General features: G+C 46.0%; 2 protein-coding genes across 3 annotated transcripts; one reads left to right on the forward strand and one right to left on the reverse strand.

The window, feature by feature from the left end:
- Positions 1-15: 15 nt before the first annotated feature.
- Positions 16-15,498, reverse strand: rlf (RLF zinc finger; the record flags this gene model as incomplete). Its single annotated transcript, XM_079751949.1, has 8 exons — positions 16-5,020; positions 5,226-5,367; positions 5,553-5,689; positions 8,516-8,718; positions 9,500-9,635; positions 9,759-9,840; positions 11,045-11,199; positions 15,316-15,498. The coding sequence occupies 8 exons, from the start codon at positions 15,496-15,498 to the stop codon at positions 359-361; spliced, it is 5,700 nt and encodes a 1,899-aa protein (XP_079608075.1). The 3' UTR covers positions 16-358.
- A 215-nt stretch (positions 15,499-15,713) lies between these two features.
- znf593 (zinc finger protein 593) lies at positions 15,714-18,122 on the forward strand. Of its 2 annotated transcripts, none has more exons than XM_079752578.1 (4): positions 15,714-15,839; positions 16,111-16,314; positions 16,442-16,504; positions 17,385-18,122. In XM_079752578.1, the coding sequence occupies exons 2-4, from the start codon at positions 16,115-16,117 to the stop codon at positions 17,509-17,511; spliced, it is 390 nt and encodes a 129-aa protein (XP_079608704.1). In that variant the 5' UTR covers positions 15,714-15,839; positions 16,111-16,114; the 3' UTR covers positions 17,512-18,122. The 2 variants fall into 2 exon arrangements, with proteins under 2 accessions (XP_079608704.1, XP_079608705.1); XM_079752579.1 differs by lacking the exon at positions 15,714-15,839 and adding an exon at positions 15,842-15,953.
- Positions 18,123-18,344: the final 222 nt, after the last annotated feature.

The following is an 18,344-nucleotide window of genomic DNA, read 5'->3' on the forward strand; positions in this document are numbered from 1 at the left end:
AGCCCAGCACCTAAACACTGTTGATAAAAACCAGACTGTACTTTTTATATTCAGCAAAATAAAGTCAACTGACCAAATTGTATGATTAGCTCATACACTTGTTAAAAGCCCATCATCATGATATATACACTTTGGACAAGTTCATGGGTCAACAAAGGAAGCATATTTTCTATGGTTAAAAATCTGAATAAAAAGCCACTCTTTTGTTTTTAAGTAATACTCTAGCCTAGCTAGGCAGTACACATTCTACCACCTGCATTCAACATATCTAGAAAATAAGGTTAGTGTGTGTAAAATAAAAACAGTTGGACAATAAGGGCTTGATGATGCAGGGGGGGGGGGGGGGGGGGGGGGGGTACTAGTTTGAGACTAGACTATCAGGGGTCATAAGATCAGGCAGGGGGCTGGAGGCAGACCACAGGCGTCTATCCAGGACCACCACCGGCCGGAGGTACTGGAGCTGCTCGAGGGCAGGACCCCCACAGCCGGCCAGGGCCCGGTCCAGGATGGACTTCAGCTGGAGCTCCGTCATCACCTCCTCAGTCATCAGGCCCTCCGCAGCCTGGCCCTCCGCCGGGGCCTGCGGCTTCAGGGGCGGGGAGCGCGTGCGTCTGCTGCGTGTCAGAGCCACGCCCAGCTGGTTGTTCTCCTTCACAGAACAACTCCTCCTTAAAGAGTCTTTACGTTTAATGGGGGAGAACTCGTCCTCCATGTCGTCCGCGTCTTGTATGAACTGCAGGAACGACGACTCGAAGCCCATGGGTCTATAGGTGCCGATGTCGAAGGTTTTGAAGGAGAGGTGGCTTGGGGCTTCAGGGAGGTTACACGGCTCAGAGAGTTCGTTCTTCCTCTTCAGCGGCAGACGGACCGCTGGATTGGCCACAGATTCATTCATTGATTTAACGACGTCTTTGCTGCAAGAGGAATCTCGGAGGCCCTCGTCACTAGCGAACCGCAGCGCGGAGGGCGGCGAGAGATTCACCGTGACCACAGGAGTCAGAGGAAGTGTGTTCTGATGCTTGGATCTCTCCTCGCTAGTGTTACCATTTTGTATCTCCAGGGCCGGCTCTTCCTTTGGCCCCCCGGGGCCGGGCTCCCCGTACAAGACGTCATCGGCCCTCAGGAGGACGTTCCTCTCACCGGGGGACGGCTCGAGCGGATCAGGGTCCTGGTCATCCAGCGTTTCTGATTGGATGAAGTTCAGGCTCACAGGCACATGAGGGCCCTGCTGCTCCGCCTGGTACTCCATCCTGTGGACGCCGTTAGAAGTGCACACTGCAGCCACAGGGGGCAGTGCACACTTCCTCCCAGTTAGATCTTCAAGCTGTTCAAAGGTGAGCAAAAGCTTGTCTCCATGCTTCTCCAGATCTGTTTTACAGATGTGGTGAACCCTGAAGTAGTGACGATGAAGGCTGTTCAGGTATTTGACGACCGAATCGCAGTTCCGAATCATGCAAGGGTAATGACTCCTCAGGTGCTTAGGTTGGCACATCTGTAACGCCTCATCTTGGGATCGTAAAGTGTCCAGTTGGAACTTCCTGGCATTCCTCTTGCTAATCGGTTTGATCGGTTCGTCCTCCGTGTCCCCTGAAGGCGTGGCTTCTTCTTTCAACACAGCGAGTGGCAAAAGGGCAAAGACAGGCGGCACTAGCTCTGAGACGGGTGGCATTGGTTCAAAAACAGGTGTCACCAGCTCAGAAACAGGGGTCACTAGTTCTGAAACGGGGGTCACTAGTTCAGAAACGGGGGTCACTAGTTCCGAAATGGGGGTAACCAGCTCCGAAACGGTGGTCTCCTCTTTGATGCCGTTTGCTGCATCAAGGCTGTCCTTTTGGCATCCAACCAGAGGTTTTTTGTGAGTGCTCTGTAAACGCAAGACAAGAGAATCATAGTATTCGCAGTGGGTATAGAGGATGTGTTTCTTCAGAGAGCTGGCGTGGCTGAACACGCGGGCACAGCCCTCATAGGAACACTGGAGCGGCTCCGGGGGCTGGCAGTGTTGCTGCTGAGTATGGCGCACCAGGCTGCTCTTTAGGTGGTAGGAAGCCTGGCAGTTAGCGAAGCGGCACTGGAACTGGGGCTGAGGTTCATCCGAGTGTGAGAGAGGCTCGTTCTTTGCTGCGTCTTTCTTCACGTCTGTGTGCCGCGGGGGGTCGGGGTCTTTGTCCAGGACGAGCTGGGAGCGGTTGTAGTGGTGAAAGATCTGCAAGTGACGGACCAGACCCCCCTGGGTCGAGAAGGCGGAGTTACAGTCCTTCACCACACAATGGAAAGGCTTGTTGAATTTATTTAAGATGTAGCAGAGATTACTTTTGGCATTGTGGCGTCTTGTTGTCCTAACCTGTGAAGGCCCGTCGCGCTTCTCTTCCTTCTGCTCACTCGTATTGTTGCTTATTCCGTTTGCTTGCTCCGTCTCCTCCTCTACCTCCTCTACCTCCTCTTCCTCCTCCGATGCAGATGGATGGTCAAAGACAACCTCTTTTCTAGGGTCCCTTCGCAACACAACCGCTTTTTTCCGTTTCTGGTATCTCTGCTGCCAGCTGAGAGCCGCCCTCTTCCTCACCTGAGGACCGTCTTTCAGCTGTTGGGAGGTATCCGCAGCCCTGCTCCTCACAGGCTTAACGGACGCACAGTTTATTTTCTCTATGGCAGCCTTACTGAGGTTGTGTGCCTGTATATAGTGGAGCCTCAGATTGATTTTCTCTTTGTGACCTTTTGAGCAAATCTGGCACAAAAAGGGCTTAAAAGAGTCTATAGAAGTGAACCTCTTCGCCTGTTCCATGGTGTAGCTGTGGATGATAACATGGTGACGTAACAAACTGAAGCTCTGTGCAGTTCTGAAGTCACATCCATATATCTTACATACATACGGCTTTGCAGTTGCCAACGATTCCCCAACATTTAAATTAACCTCCTCGGTTGCCCTCCCTATTTTGACTTTCACCCTGTCCACAAACATGTGTGGAGGTCTCTTCTGAAGCACGACCACTGGGGACCGGGCCATGATGGCCTTGCAGTAGGACAAATGTAACACCTTGGAGGGTTCAAGCGGCCCATCGGAGCTGCCAACCGAGTTGAGGTCCAGTTTTCTGAGCCCGAGGAGGATATCTTTCAGAGCGTCATTTTGGCAAAGGCTCGTTGAGTTGGTTTCACTGCAATTGAGCTGGGATGATTTATTATTTTCCTTCTCAGCTTTGAGTGGAAGTGGAGAGGAGGACTCACGTTTTCCCTTCTGCTCGTTTGTCTGCTTGGTCTCCACCTTCAGGCTTTTGGACTTAGAGTCCCGCTCTTTGTCATGGTGGTCATCCTTGTTCTCCAACTTGAGGTGCTCTGGATGGGCACATTTAAAGTGCCGTTGGACATCCCGGGCCCTAGAGAAGGTCATGCCACACCTTTCAAACCCGCAGGTGAACTTACTTCCATCAAAACATACAGCCACAGAGGTTACGGTACCCTTGGGCCCCTTGCAGCTTGATGCATCCCACGAGGAGGCACACCGTGAAGAGGAGGAGCCACCACCATCCTCCTCCTCCTGCTCCAACCCCTTGGAAGTGACTTTATCCCCTCTAGCAAAGAGTTCCCTTTTAGCTTTGCGCTGAGTTTCAAAGTCTTTCTCAGAGAAGGTGATACCATGCGTGGATAAATGGTCATTGAATTCCTTTCTTGATAAGTAATACTTCTTACATTCAGGGCTTGTGCAGGTGAAGGCTGCCTCTCTGAAGTGCTGCGCCTCATGGTGATAGAGCTGGCCGAGGTCAGAGAAGGTGACGTAGCAGCCCTTCAGCTGGCACTGGAAGTTCAGCTGATAGCCGTGAGAGTGTTTGTGGTCGGCCAACTCATGGGAAGTCTTAAACTGAGTCCCACAGCCGATGACGGTGCACATGTATGGCTGCTCGTTATAATGGATTTTCCGATGCTTGCGGTGATGATAATTGGATACAAAATGGCGACGACAGAAAATGCACTTTTCACGCCTGTCCCTCATCTCATGAAAGTGTTTCACGTTCTCGTCCCCTCGATGGTCCGATTTCAGGTGGACATAGAGGTACTTTGAGTGTTTAAAGTTTTTTAAACAGTTGGTGCCCGGACATGGATATTCATCTCGGTTCTGGAGCTCGAAGTGCGAGTCAATGTAATTGAATGTGATGAGTTCATCCTCGTCCTTGGATTGTTGCACAATATGGTGTAAAACATCAGGGTCTTTGGTGGACTTGTAATACATAAGTAAGGAAGGGTCAGCTTTTATTTCGCCTGGTTCAATGTCCTCGTCCCCGTCCGATGCCTGTGGCCAATTGTCTTTCTCAAGCTTTTTACGAGAGTTTACAAAGCTACGAATGTGGTGTTTAATGTGAGAAACAATATCCTTCCTGTTGTCAAAGACCCTCATGCACACGGGGCAGGGGTGGCTCGGGTCGTCCGCGTGTCTCCTAGAGTGGACAATCATTTGTCCTCCGCTCACAGACTTCTTGCAAATTTTACAGAGTAGCTTATTTTTTTTATGACGTCCCGTCACACCATGAGGCCCCTTGTCCCCGCGTCTCTCTGCAGCACCGTTTAAACAGTGCTGCTCTCGAGACGCCACGCGCATGGACCCTTCATCTTGTGCTTCATGTTTCACCATCTCATGCTTCTCTTCCTCCTCCTCCTCTGGACTCAGCCCCAGAATCCCGCTGCAGTGACGCCTCAGAGTCTTCCAGTCCCAGAACTCTGGGTCAAACGGCCAGTAGGCCTTCAGCGCCAGCAGTAGCTCACAGCGCAGGGAGTTGGGGATCAGGCCGTTCTCCTGGTCATACTTCTGATCCGGGCGCAGGTGAAGCTCCTGCAGGCGACTGAAGACCTCCGGGAGGGGGCCGAGGAGGAACTCTGTGAGGAGGCAGGCGCGCACCACCTCCAGGTCGTCCTTCAGAAGGCCGGACACCGTCTTCAGAACAGAGATCCTGGACTCAGAGTCGTCCTGCTTTGGAAGCTGAAGAGCTTTGACACAGAGCTCCACCGACGACGCTAATCCAAGCTCTTTGGTCTGGAAAGAGAAGGACACCCTATGGTTAGGGTCCGGGAGCACAAAACGCACACATTTCATCACATCGGTAGGCCCATGGCATTGAAGAAAGCATGTCGGAAGAAGGGCTGTGGAAGCGCCTGTAGTTTTAATACAAGAACAATCAAGTCTTACTTGATGGTAACCTTCTAGACAGAAAGGGGAGGGTGCGATGCGGTCATCTCACCTCTGTTTGGATGACCATAATCAGGTAGAGCAGGTGCTGAACAGTGTTGGCGATGGCGCCGAGCTGAAGGCATCGTTCTAAGAGGGACTCTGGAGGAGGATCAATCTTTCTCTGTAGCTTACTCCACAGCAGTGTCAGCTCCCTGGTGGAAAGATGAACAATTCTAATTATTTATTGAACGCAATACCTTCAGTCTTCGGATAATCTGTGAAATATCTTCCCAAAATCATGATTACTTTGACTGAAAAGGTCCTCTGATCTGAGGCGGGATTAGACAAGGGCTTCTCTAATCATTGACGTGAGGGATTTCCTAACATGAACACGTACCAGGAGCTGGAGTGGCTTTGCTGCTGAAGCTGCTGGGTCAGAAAGGTAGTACACAAGATGAAGGCTATGTTACCGTCCCCCTCCTTCTCCAGGTTGGATGTGATCTCCAAGACGTCCTTACACTGAAGTTTGGATATCTGGGGAAGAGGATTGAGAATGCATGATCATGAAATCAATGAGAAACGGGAAACAAGTGTGGGAACAAATATTAACAAGATGCCCTTATTGCATTACTTTTTGTAACGCAAGAAAGACCATTGCCTGTACGAGGAAAATGCGACCAACTCTCAACTCTTTATCATACAACTCTGAAATTACATTTTGTCTTTAAGAAGGTCGTCTCATATCTAGCTGTGGCGAGTCTTGAAGCTAAGAATTATAGTGTTTGGCATTGCAATTGGTTGTACTAACTTTAACCCTAGTACCTGCAGTGTTGGTTTTTGCTGTGTTGTTGTTGATAGTAAGGTTGTTGAGTGTAGTTTCGGTCACAAGGTGTGAACAATAGGCTTGATTGACTGGGCGGAGCTAAGGCTGCCTATTTAGCAAAGTTAGGAAGCTGACAAACTCAGTTACATTACATTTTGTCTTTAAGAAGGTCGTCTCATATCTAGCTGTGGTGAGTGTTGAAGCTAAGAATTATAGTGTTTGGCATTGCAATTGGTTGTACTAACTTTAACCCTAGTACCTGCAGTGTTGGTTTTTGCTGTGTTGTTGTTGATAGTAAGGTCGTTTAGTGTAGTTTCGGTCACAAGGTGTGAACAATATGCTTGATTGACTGGGCGGAGCTAAGGCTGCCTATTTAGCAAAGTTAGGAAGCTGACAAACTCAGTTATATTACATTTTGTCTTTAAGAAGGTCGTCTCATATCTAGCTGTGGTGAGTCTTGAAGCTAAGAATTATAGTGTTTGGCATTGCAATTGGTTGTACTAACTTAACCCTAGTACCTGCAGTGTTGGTTTTTGCTGTGTTGTTGTTGATAGTAAGGTCGTTGAGTGTAGTTTCGGTCACAAGGTGTGAACAATGTGTGAACTCACTGCTGATGACTTTGTTACCTACTTTACCCAGAAAGTAAAGGACATTAGCTCCTCTTTTATCACTGCCACCATCCTCCCTCCCCCGACCCCCATCTCTGTCTTTACCCAATTCATCCCTCTCACCTCAGACGAGGTCAACAGAATTATAACATCTAACCATGCCACCACCTGCCCCCTTGACACTATCCCTTCCTCCCTCCTCCAGGCTGTGTCAAACGACATCCTGCCATTTCTAACCGCATTTATTAACTCCTCCCTCACTTCTGGCATTGTTCCAACGTCTTTCAAGACTGCCAGAATAAAGCCTCTCCTCAAAAAACCAACGCTTGATACCACTGACATCCAGAATTACAGACCGGTATCTCTTCTTTCATTCCTCTCTAAAACATTGGAACGTGCCGTCGCTAACCAACTGTCCTCCTATCTCTCATCTAGCAACCTGCTTGACCCTCACCAGTCAGGCTTCAAAAAAGCACACTCCACTGAGACGGCTCTCCTCGCGGTGACTGAGTCCCTCCGGGCGGCCAGAGCCTCGTCCCTCTCATCGGTTCTCATTCTCCTTGACTTGTCTGCAGCATTTGACACTGTGAACCACCAGATTGCCCACACATGGACTTACTGGTCACTGTTGAGAACATCACTGTATCTCCTTCTCCAACTGCCAAAAACCTTGGTGTAGTGTTGGACAATCAGTTATGCTGCACCGCAAACATCACTGCGGTGGCTCGATCCTGCAGATTTGCACTTTACAACATCCGCAGGATCCGGCCCTTCCTCACAAGGGAAGCAGCTCAGCTTCTAGTCCAATCACTGGTCATCTCCCGCCTCGACTACTGCAACTCGCTCCTGGCTGGACTCCCTGCCTCTGCGATTAAACCCTTGCAGCGCATCCAGAATGCGGCAGCGCACCTCGTGTTCAACCTACCAAAGTTCTCACATGTAACCCCCCTCTTCCGAGACCTACACTGGCTCCCTGTAATAGCTCGCATCAGATTCAAGATGATGGTACTGGCATACAAGGCAGTCGATGGAACTGCCCCTGCATACCTCCAAGCATTAGTAAAGCCACACACCCCAGCTCGATCCCTCCGCTCAACTACCTCAGCTGGACGTCTGGTACCGCCATCGCTAAGAGCAAGCAAAGGTCGATCAGCAAAGTCACAACTTTTCTGTTTTGGGACCTCAGTGGTGGAACGAGCTCCCTACCGATGTCAGGACCGCAGAGTCGCTCACCAGCTTCCGCAAAAGACTCAAAACTCACCTGTTCAGAGTTCATCTCGACTCTGCATAGAAACCAATGCACAGCCACCATTGAATGTTGTACGTCCTGGCACTTGTACATTACACTTATTCAAGGTACTTATTTGTGTAGCATCTACAGTAGCTGCTATCGCTGCTTTACACGGGGAATGGGTTAGCCTAGCGATTGTAATACTTGGTTCTATGAATGTCTTTACTGTACCGACAGCGATATATTGTTTCACTTCTTATGACAAATGTACTTATTGTAACAAATGCACTTATTGTAAGTCGCTTTGGATAAAAGCGTCTGCTAAATGCCCTAAATGTAAATGTAAATATTTCTTCTATTATGACTTGATGCAGTCCCGTGTGAGCATGTAAACACCACTGGGGAACCAGAGGCTGCACATCATGAGTACAGAGACAGAAACAGATCAGTAGGTCTTACAAAGGGACACTTCTATGGAAACATATACAGAGACATCATACCCCTACCAATGATGCTTCGCCATCATTAACAAAGACAGTTACAGAAGCCCTCTTTTCTACCGCTTGCTGCCCATTTAATAATGAAACGAAACCCTTCAATAGAGGAAAAAATTCAGAGACTAGGAAAGGCTAATGTGGCGGATGATCTTTAAACTCTTTATTCCTAATATGTATACTCCAGCGGTCTGTGTTCAATACCTCTGTGATAGCCTCCTCGTTGGGCAGCAGCTGGCACAGCAGCGACACAAAGTGTTGTCGGAAGGTGGCTTGATTTGACACATGGCAGCAGTCACTGCAGGACTTGGCTAAGACGACCGCCTTGGCGAGCTCACCAATCTTCTCCAGGTGCTTCACACGCATCTCCATGAAGCCCTCCCCCTCCAAGCCGATGTATGCATTGACTACCAATGAAGAAGGGTGGTTAGAGACATTTAACACATAAAGCAAAAGGTCTGCCCTTTATGCCCTTTTAGCTCACTGGACGGCAGGAAATACAAGAGGTAGAAGCTGAAGAGTGAGATGAAGCTGAAGGGTGAGATGAAGCTGAAGGGTGAGATGAATCTGAAGAGAGGAAGCTGAAGAGAGAGATGAAGCTGAAGAATGAGAGGAAGCTGAGGAGTGAGAGGAAGCTGAAGAGTGAGAGGAAGCTGAAGAGTGAGAGGAAGCTGAAGAGTGAGAGGAAGCTGAAGAGTGCGATGAAGCTGAAGAGAGATGAAGCTGAAGAGAGATGAAGCTGAAGAGAGATGAAGCTAAAGAGAGATGAAGCTAAAGAGAGATGAAGATGAAGAGAGAGATGAAGCTGAAGAGAGATGAAGCTGAAGAGAGATGAAGCTGAAGAGAGATATGAAGCTGAAGAGAGATGAAGCTGAAGAGAGATGAAGCTGAAGAGAGATGAAGCTGAAGAGTGATATGAAGCTGAAGAGAGAGATGAAGCTGAAGAGAGAGATGAAGCTGAAGAGAGAGATGAAGCTGAAGAGAGAGATGAAGAGAGAGATGAAGCTGAAGAGAGAGATGAAGATGAAGAGATGAAGATGAAGAGAGAGATGAAGATGAAGAGAGATGAAGCTGAAGAGAGAGAAGCTAAAGAGTGATATGAAGCTGAAGAGAGAGATGAAGCTGAAGAGAGAGATGAAGCTGAAGAGAGAGATGAAGCTGAAGAGAGAGATGAAGCTGTCTCCTCACCATCCTGAGGAGCGGTGGGCTGGCCGGTGAGCAGGGCGGTCAGGACGGGGTTGCTCCAGGCTCCGCCCTCGCCCGTTATCTGCACAAGGGCCTGGAGGTCCATGCTCCCAAAGTGCTGCAGAATCTCATGGGCGACCTGTGATGCAGAGGTGGGGAGACCAAACTCATTCAAATGGATTCATTCTTCACCATTTACTTTTTAAGTTGGAGAAAAAGAAACTAGCAAGCCTAGATAAGACCATAGTACTCCCAGTTTTACCTGAACTGAGTTGTTAAACTGAACCCAGGCTTCGTAGGGGATTTCATTTTCATGAACAGTGAGCAACAGTTCAAAACAGCTCCTAGACACAAGAAAAAGAAAAAGTGTTCAAAACCTGATTTACCCCACTTCACTGTAACCCAGTACCATCTGTTCTGTTAAACATTGAAGGACGTGCCGTTGATTTGGGGAATTTGCTGGACTGAAGGCAAAAAGCATGCAATGGCCCTCAAAGCGCAGACATGAGGGCAGAAGAAAGGCGAGAGCAGCAGACCGCAACAACGGTCGCAGACAACAAAGAGAAAGAGGGAATAAAGAAAGCACCTCGATAATGAGCCAAACAAAACCCCGGGGAAAAACCTGCTGTTCAGTGTTCAGTACTGTATAATTATATCATCATTATTATACTGTATTATTATAGGCTAACCCTAACCCTACATTAATCAAGATGTACCCCCTCAAAGCCCACCACCACCTCAATCCACTGCAAAAGTACCAAAACCACATCATCTGAACATTAAAGTTGTGTCGGTATGATTTAGTTCATCTAGCAGAACAGACTTGGAAATAGAATATCATATTGAAAGGATGTTTTAATTTTTGTAAAATACCAGAAAAATAAGAATCGCTGTGCTTTTGTTACCTTGGAATGAGCCCTATAAGTATCCATATAGCCTAATAAAGATGAGCAGGCTCTGGCCTCCAGTATATTTAGAGGATTTGATTCATTTCACACACTTTTTAATCTGAGTGTAAAAAACAATGGAATGGCAGATGAAGGGGATTCATGTAGGTGTGTGTTTAACCCATTTGTGCCGGCTGCTGCGCGGCGCAACATTGTATCTAGTAGATACAATGTTGCGCCGCGCAGCAGCCGGCACAAATGGGTTAATACATCCATGTTTTGTAAAAGTTAGGTTATAAGGGTATTTCTCTGTTTCATTACTAAACATAGCAATCACTCTTTCGGCGAAAGTTGGCAGACAAAACGTCAAAAAGTCAAGTTATCAAAAAGCAACCTTTATTCAAGAACTGCAGAAGACTGCGTGTTGCGAAACGTAGGCTTGGACCTCCGCCATGTCCTGCAACATGTGCACTTTCCAAAGAGGCTGACAAACACACATGATTGTGATTCGTTTAACTGATTTATGCACAGCCTAAAGCATTCAAAAATCGACCTAGGTGCGATTAATGTTGCTTTTTTACCAAAATCATCCCTAGTGTTGTTGATGTACACCACTTTGAATAAAGCAGACGTCACAAGGAAATGTTTCATCACCACTTACAAGGCCAGTCTCTTGAGAACCAGAGCCACGCTGTCGGACTGCACCGTGAGGTGGGACCGCGCCGACGCAAAGCAGCTGATGGAGAGGCAGTAGACCTCCAGCAGAGGAAGGCCGTGCTCCACCGAGTTCCTGTTGCCTGCGTAGTGCATCAGGGCCTGCAATCAAACCGACAGAACGGGTTAAACACACTATGGTAGGAACCCTTGGGATTGTCAGTTTGGCTAGACACCTTGGGGAGATGTTGGTTTAACTGAGTGGATCCCAGCTGTCATTTGGGTGGAGGGGGGCTACTGATAGGACCTTAAGGGAATCGGCTAAACAAAAGAAAAGGGAGAAATCTCCAGGCTCAGGTGAGCCCGCCTGCAGCACTCAAAGTAGGTAAAAAGAAAACACAAGAATTTATTTAATCACGGCTTCATATTATGACGAGTGACGCGCCTAAAAAGTTGCTATTGCCGTATATTTGGTTCAACCAAAGACCAGGCAGTAAAAGTAGACCAGTGTTTCCCCATGCTGCTGAAATATGACCGCCGCTGCTGAATTTCTTTTTTTAACAAGAGGAGAGGAGAGCTTTAGCTTATCTCTTTAAATTGCGAATGTTATATCATTTTGCGCTACGCAAGTAATATAACATTCCGTGCGCTACGGACACTGGATATGCGCTTCATATCCAGGTCAATTCACACACTTGTGAGTAAAGCATATAAACGGAGAGGAGAGGAGAGCTCCTTCTTAACTCTTTAAAAAACAAATGTTATATTATTTTGCACTACGGACGCTTCATATCAAGGTCAATTCACACACCTGAGTAAAGCATATAAACGGAGAGGACAGCTCCATCTTCTCTTTAGAAACAAATGTTATTTTGCGCTACAGACGCTTCATATCTCGGTCAATTCACACACCTGTGAGAAAAGCATATAAACGGAGAGGAACTTCCATAAAGTTGGAAATAAACTTTGCAGATTCTGAGTTTGCTGTTCAATAGATCATCAGTGAAACATCGTTGCGACACAATTGAGTGTAGTAACCTAGAGAACCAGCTACAACATTGTTTTCATCCAAACAAGCCGTCTTTAGCGATCAGTGAATTGCATTGGCTTCTATGAGCTGTCTGCTTTCAGCCGAGAGGTTAGGGACCGTCTGCAAAGTGCAAAACTGAAAACAACCACAATGGTAAAATTTCAATAGCGTCGCCATTATTTACTCTAGAGCCCCAAACCTTGTTCCATAGAGGTATGGCCTCTTTATGGTCCCACTACAACTTTCAGTTTTGAAAAATATATCTCTCATTATATTTGAGGATTTTTTATTTAGCAACAATTTCAATAGCGTCGCCATTATTGACTCTAGAGCCCCAAAACTCGTTCCATAGAGGCATGGCCTCTTTGTGGTTCTACTACAACCTTTAGTTTGAAATAGATATCTCTTCTTATTTTTGAGGATTTTTTATTTAGGAACAATTTAAATAGCATTGCGATTATTGACTCTAGATCCCCAAAATGTTTTCCTTATAGTCATGGGCTCTTTATGGTCTTACTGCAACCTTAAGTTTTGAAAAATATATCTCCACTTATTTTTAAGGAATTTCTTTATCAAAAATGTCAATATACATTTTTTTTAGCAACAATTTCAGTAGTGTCGCCATTATTGACTCTAGAAATCCAAAACGTGTTCAATAGAGGCATGGCCTCTTTATGGTCCTACTACAACCTTTGTGATGGGGAGATGGGAGGGTGTGGGAAGATGCATTGGTTTGAGGCACAGACCTTTTTGATTGTCGTAGTATTTGTGTTATGTGATTTTACTGTATAGGGTGGTTGTTGATATAATATATTTTTTGTTAAATAAATGTAAATAATTGTTTTAAAGATTATACTTGTAATATGTTCAATCTCTCCATATTTCCCCTGCTTATTGCCGGCAGACACATGGAAACCTCGTGGCAGGGTGCGCTTTGCGAGCACATTTCACCTCCGCTGCTGCAACTCCATCCTAGGGGAAACACTGTACACTCATCTATTGCTCGAGAATAAGGGTGTAATGGTTCTGAAACTGAGACGGAAACCGTTATGCTTTGACGTTAGGGTGCAATAGAGGGTAAGGCTTCCTCTGGCACCTGTAGTAAAACGCTACGCTGCGTATGGATGGTAGAGCTCCGTCTGAGCAGTGGTTTATTTAATATCTGCGTCCGAGTAAGGGTTTGGGTTTCTCGGGCATCTATAGTACAGCGCCATGGTGTTTATACTTATTATGATTATACTCATTATGACGCTCAGACACAACCACAGCATTAAAAAATGTACCACAAATTTGCCGTGGGTCGTAACCATGGGGATAACACGCCCCAAACTCCCTCCTTCCTAGAACTGTCAGACCAAAGGGCATCTTTTTAAATATCAGAGTTTAAATCACAGCTAAAACGGTGGATCCACTTCCACTTTGAGAGGAAGTCGTGGTCATTTTGATTTATTTTTGTTTATGAAAATGGTTTTCTTCTTGCGCCACTGCGTTTGAGCCCAATAATGCAAATGTAACGCAAATAATGATTAACTAAACATGCCACCATCATGCAAATATCTTCACCGGTCATTTCAGAAGATTGCAGGTAAATGTAGGCAGACATAGACAGAAAACATTTTCGATCTTATTGGGTGCAACAAATTACAAATCTGGTGCGTATTGGAAACGATTTCATGCTCAATGCACAGTAGGGTACAAAATTATGAGGGTAGGAGGCATAGTAACAGAAACTAGGACATTTTACCTACAAAATGTTGCAGGCAAGTTTAATCAGGACAGCAAGGCCAGCTCATTGCTTGAGGGGTATATGGGTTAACACCGCTGAGCGCGAGAAGACTTAATCTGAGCTATAGGCGAAAAGTCAGTAAGCAATTTATGTTATTTTATGTGGGTGAACATGAGCTGCTTCTTACATCACAAAAATATAAAATACTGGAAACCTAATCATTCATAAATTATGTTTCACTGAGCAATCTAGGTAATTGGCTCAAGACTGTATGTCCAGAGTCATCTCTCTCATGCCTCCATTACCTATCTCATACAGGTCTGGGCGATCCAACTTCAGCTGAGCAGGCCTCTGTGGCACTCCCTTTTAAGAGCTCATTTATTTAGAGATACTATTATTCAACACTTCCTGACCGCACGGAAGTTAACACATCCACCGGCACGATCAACATTCCAAGAGCTGACCAGACACTCCTTGAAGACATCTGTATGTTTGTCTAATTTCCCCTTTCGCTAATTATATATATATTTAGATAAACTAAAACAAATCTAAGATCGACATTAGAGTTGGCTTTGCATAAGTGTAATCATCCGAATCAGTCCAATATGCCTGATCCATTCAAAGCAAAAGTTTGCAATAATATCCAAGAAAAGCCCTGCAGTAATTCTGCATGCAACTTTTCCACAGTGGCCTTATATAACTTATCACCGCAGTTACTAGAGATTGTACCATTGGAAAAGTTGTGAAATGGAGGTGTTTAATGCATCCTGTTGGGGCCGTATTGTGAAAAACAATGAGCTGGTCTTCAGGTTCAAATAATGGTGGTTACGTAAAATAAGTGAGTAATAGTTAGTTTCCCTGTTTCCTGTACAGCAGCACAGCCTCATCTCTGATCCATGTTCCACACAACGCCCCGCCCAGCAGAGAACATGGAGCACACAGGGGCCACCCCCATGAAAGGGGCCAACATGGAGCACACAGGGGCCAACACCATGACAGGGGCCAATACCATGACAGGGTCCAACACCATCAGAGGGGCCAACACCATCAGAGGGGCCAACTACATGACAGGGGCCTACACCATGACAGGGGCCCACATCACTACAGGGGCCAACCTCATGATAGGGGCCAACTTCATGATAGGGGCCAACTTCATGTATGAAACAGCCTGAAATGTGAATGGGATATGATATGATAATGTGATAAAATGCAATAATAGTAACGCTGTTATGGAGCAAAATATCAAACCGTGGCTCAACAGAGATCGGTGAACTATATGCTGGTGGGAGATGTTTCTGGTGCATAGGACTTATGTTTCAAATTTTCGTAATTTGTACCATATGCATCGCGATCAATGCATTGTTATCTTATTTAACATTAAAAGGATGTCTTGGGCATGCTGAACGCAAGAGGACATTGGTGTATGCAGAGGCTTATAGTCTGTCGGGCCGTGGTGGTAGCCTAGCTTGAATGCTATGAGGAAAACAATATTGCGTGCTTAGCACCAGCAGGACGTCATTACCTGGCAGAAGTTGTCGCAGTATTCAGAGGAAGACGTTGCAGATATATCCTGAAGCCGGAGGACATCTTCAAAGGCCCTCAACGTGGCCAGCAGGGTCTCCATGGCCACCAGAACCTCATCCGTGCTGTCTGAGGCCCGGCTGCTCGACTCCAGGTCCACTCCGCCGCCTTCGCGCTCCGCCATCTTCCCTCTCCTCCGCGGCGCGTAGCGCGGTCTGTAGTCACATGACACGGCGCGCAGGGCGGTGTGTGGTCACGTGACCGGACGCCCTGCTCTCAGGTCTCACGCTTCATCGTCTGCGTGCATCTGGCCTGCATTTTTTTTAAACATACTATTTAATCAGAATCCTGACTTGTGCAATTTTTTTGGTGTTTGCATTTGATACTTGAACGAACTTTTATTTATTTGACTTTCCAGGCGTTTTTTTTGTCAAAATAATCTGCTGCCCTCTGCCGGGAGGAATGAACGTCTGCATATTAACCCGGAAACGATCCCTCCTCAGTGGTGGCGTGCACGTGTTAAAGGTAAGCAAAGGGAGCTGACGTTCACATACTTTATAAAGTAATATGATCTATTATCTATTTTATCGTCTTAGGATATCTAATGTCAATAACGCGGACTGCGTAGAAACAAACAGTGTAAGTGTCCCTTTGGCAATATAAGCTACGGTGTTTCCACAGTCGACGCGTGTGTTGTGTGTTTTGAATAACAACAGACTCGACCCGAAACAAAGTCGCACTATATATTTAATTTGATCGCTGTTCTGAATCCATTACGTTTTATTTCAAATCCTAGAATCATGGGGAAATCTAAATCGTACGGGAACCACAACAGTGACTCTCATAAAAACAAGGCAAGGAAGTGGAAGACGAAGCGCAGGACTAAAGACTTGGATCAGATCCACTCCGACCTGAAGCCTGAAGTGGCCACCAAGCTCCTCCACCAAGAGGTGGACTTTGACGTCACTGGCTGTGCTCAGCACTACTGCATAACCTGCGCGTGAGGATATGATCATCATACCTGTATCATAATTAATTATCCATTCCCTTCTTACGGGGAATTTTTTTTTTACATAAAGGACCTTGGTGTATCATCATAATTCACTTTTTCTCTTTTTTTCTTACAGGAGATATTTTGTGGATATGAGGTCATTGAAAGAACATTTCAAAACAAAAATCCACAAAAAACAGTAAGATACCATATTCAAGCAATACATTTATTTATGTAAATGTTTATTTGTATTAATATCAATATCTTGAAGCAGGAGCATAATAGAGCAGAAGAGTGATTGAAAGATTTTGAAACTAATCGACCATAATCCAGCCAGGAGCGGTCTCAAATCCAAACTGGCTCAAACGCAGTCAAATCAACTCAGCGCATTTCACTCTCTAATAGCTGACAGACAAATAATGCTCAAATAATAGCTCTGAAATATTACAACTCCTTTATTAAAATACAATCCTTACCGTCCAAAAATAAATCTACATGTATCAATGTTGTTTTGGCACGAGTTCCTAATTGGCACTATGGTTAAAACTTGTTTTTTTTCCAACGCACTGTATGACTGGACCAATACTGGAATAAATTTATAAAAAATCCAGAATAGCCCTCATTATTCCAAGTTGTTAACGATGTTGATATTAATATTAACAATAGGTGAATTAAGGGAATCCAAATGGGTTCCTGGTCTCCATGGTAATGCTCTCTGGTGACACTGGTCTCCATGGTAATGCTGTCTGATGACTCTGGTCCCCATGGTAATGCTGTCTGGTGACTCTGGTCCCCATGGTAATGCTCTCTGGTGACACTGGTCCCCATGGTAATACTGTCTGGTGACTCTGGTCCCCATGGTAATGCTGTCTGGTGACTCTGGTCCCCATGGTAATGCTGTCTGGTGACCCTGGCCCCCATGGTAATGCTGTCTGGTGACCCTGGTCCCCATGGTAATGCTCTCTGGTGACCCTGGTCCCCATGGTAATGCTCTCTGGTGACCCTGGTCCCCATGGTAATGCTGTCTGGTGACCCTGGTCTCCATGGTAATGCTGTCTGGTTCTGCCTCCGTTCTCCAGGCTGAGGCTCCTCAGAGAGGAGCCCTATACCCAGGCGGAGGCGGAGAGGGCCGCCGGCATGGGGTCCTTCATCGCCCCCAAGAAGATAGAAGTCACGACGCAGCCCATTGAAGAGGAAATGGATTGATATGGACTCTACCTGACCCTGCAATGATTGAAAATGAACTGTGCCTGACCCTACAAGGATTGAGAATGGACTGTTCCTGACCCTACAATGATTCTGTGTATTATCGTTTTGATACTCAAACATAACAAAACTAGATTTATGGTTTTAAAATGTTTACATGGAGTCCTAATCAAAAGGATTTCCCATGCAAATATATTTGAGTGAATAGTGTAATTCAAATGTCTAACAAATGACCTACATGTCAATTTAAATGTTTGTCTTTTGCTTTATGAACAGATTAATACCGTTGAGCTTGGCACATTATCTCACACAATTACCTTGCTATTGCTGTGCATAATAGATGCCACGTTTCAAAGTATAATAGAAAAGTGTTCAGTCTGGCCCTTTTAAGAGAGCCGAGGTTCATACTGGCCCTTTAAATATTAGTGTTTGGTTGATATCATCTCGTGATTATGCCAATAAGATAATTCCATAGGCCTGTAAATAAAATAAATAATATTCAGCGTGTGTTTTAGTTGTACCCTCCTGCGCCCGGAGAGCGTATAGGGAGAAGAGGAGGACGAGCACGAGTGATCTGGAGAAAGTGAGACTGATGAAAACAGTTGACAATGTTGGACACAAACAAATACTTTGAAATAAACACATTTGCTCAGCAACATTGTCTTTCCAGATAAAAGATAGGTGGGACAAATAAGGAAGTCTCTGTTCAATGCGGGGGTGCATGGTTTAGGAACAGCAAGTTCAAAGCAGGATTGTATAAATGCGTGAAACGGCTCGTTTGCGCTCAAACTTTACTTCCAGGGCAGTAGTCCTGCCTCCCGCCTACCCACAAT

The sequence above is a fragment of the Pollachius pollachius genome (assembly GCF_949987615.1).
Source record: "Pollachius pollachius genome assembly, chromosome: 15".
Classification (NCBI taxonomy): Eukaryota; Metazoa; Chordata; class Actinopteri; order Gadiformes; family Gadidae; genus Pollachius; species Pollachius pollachius.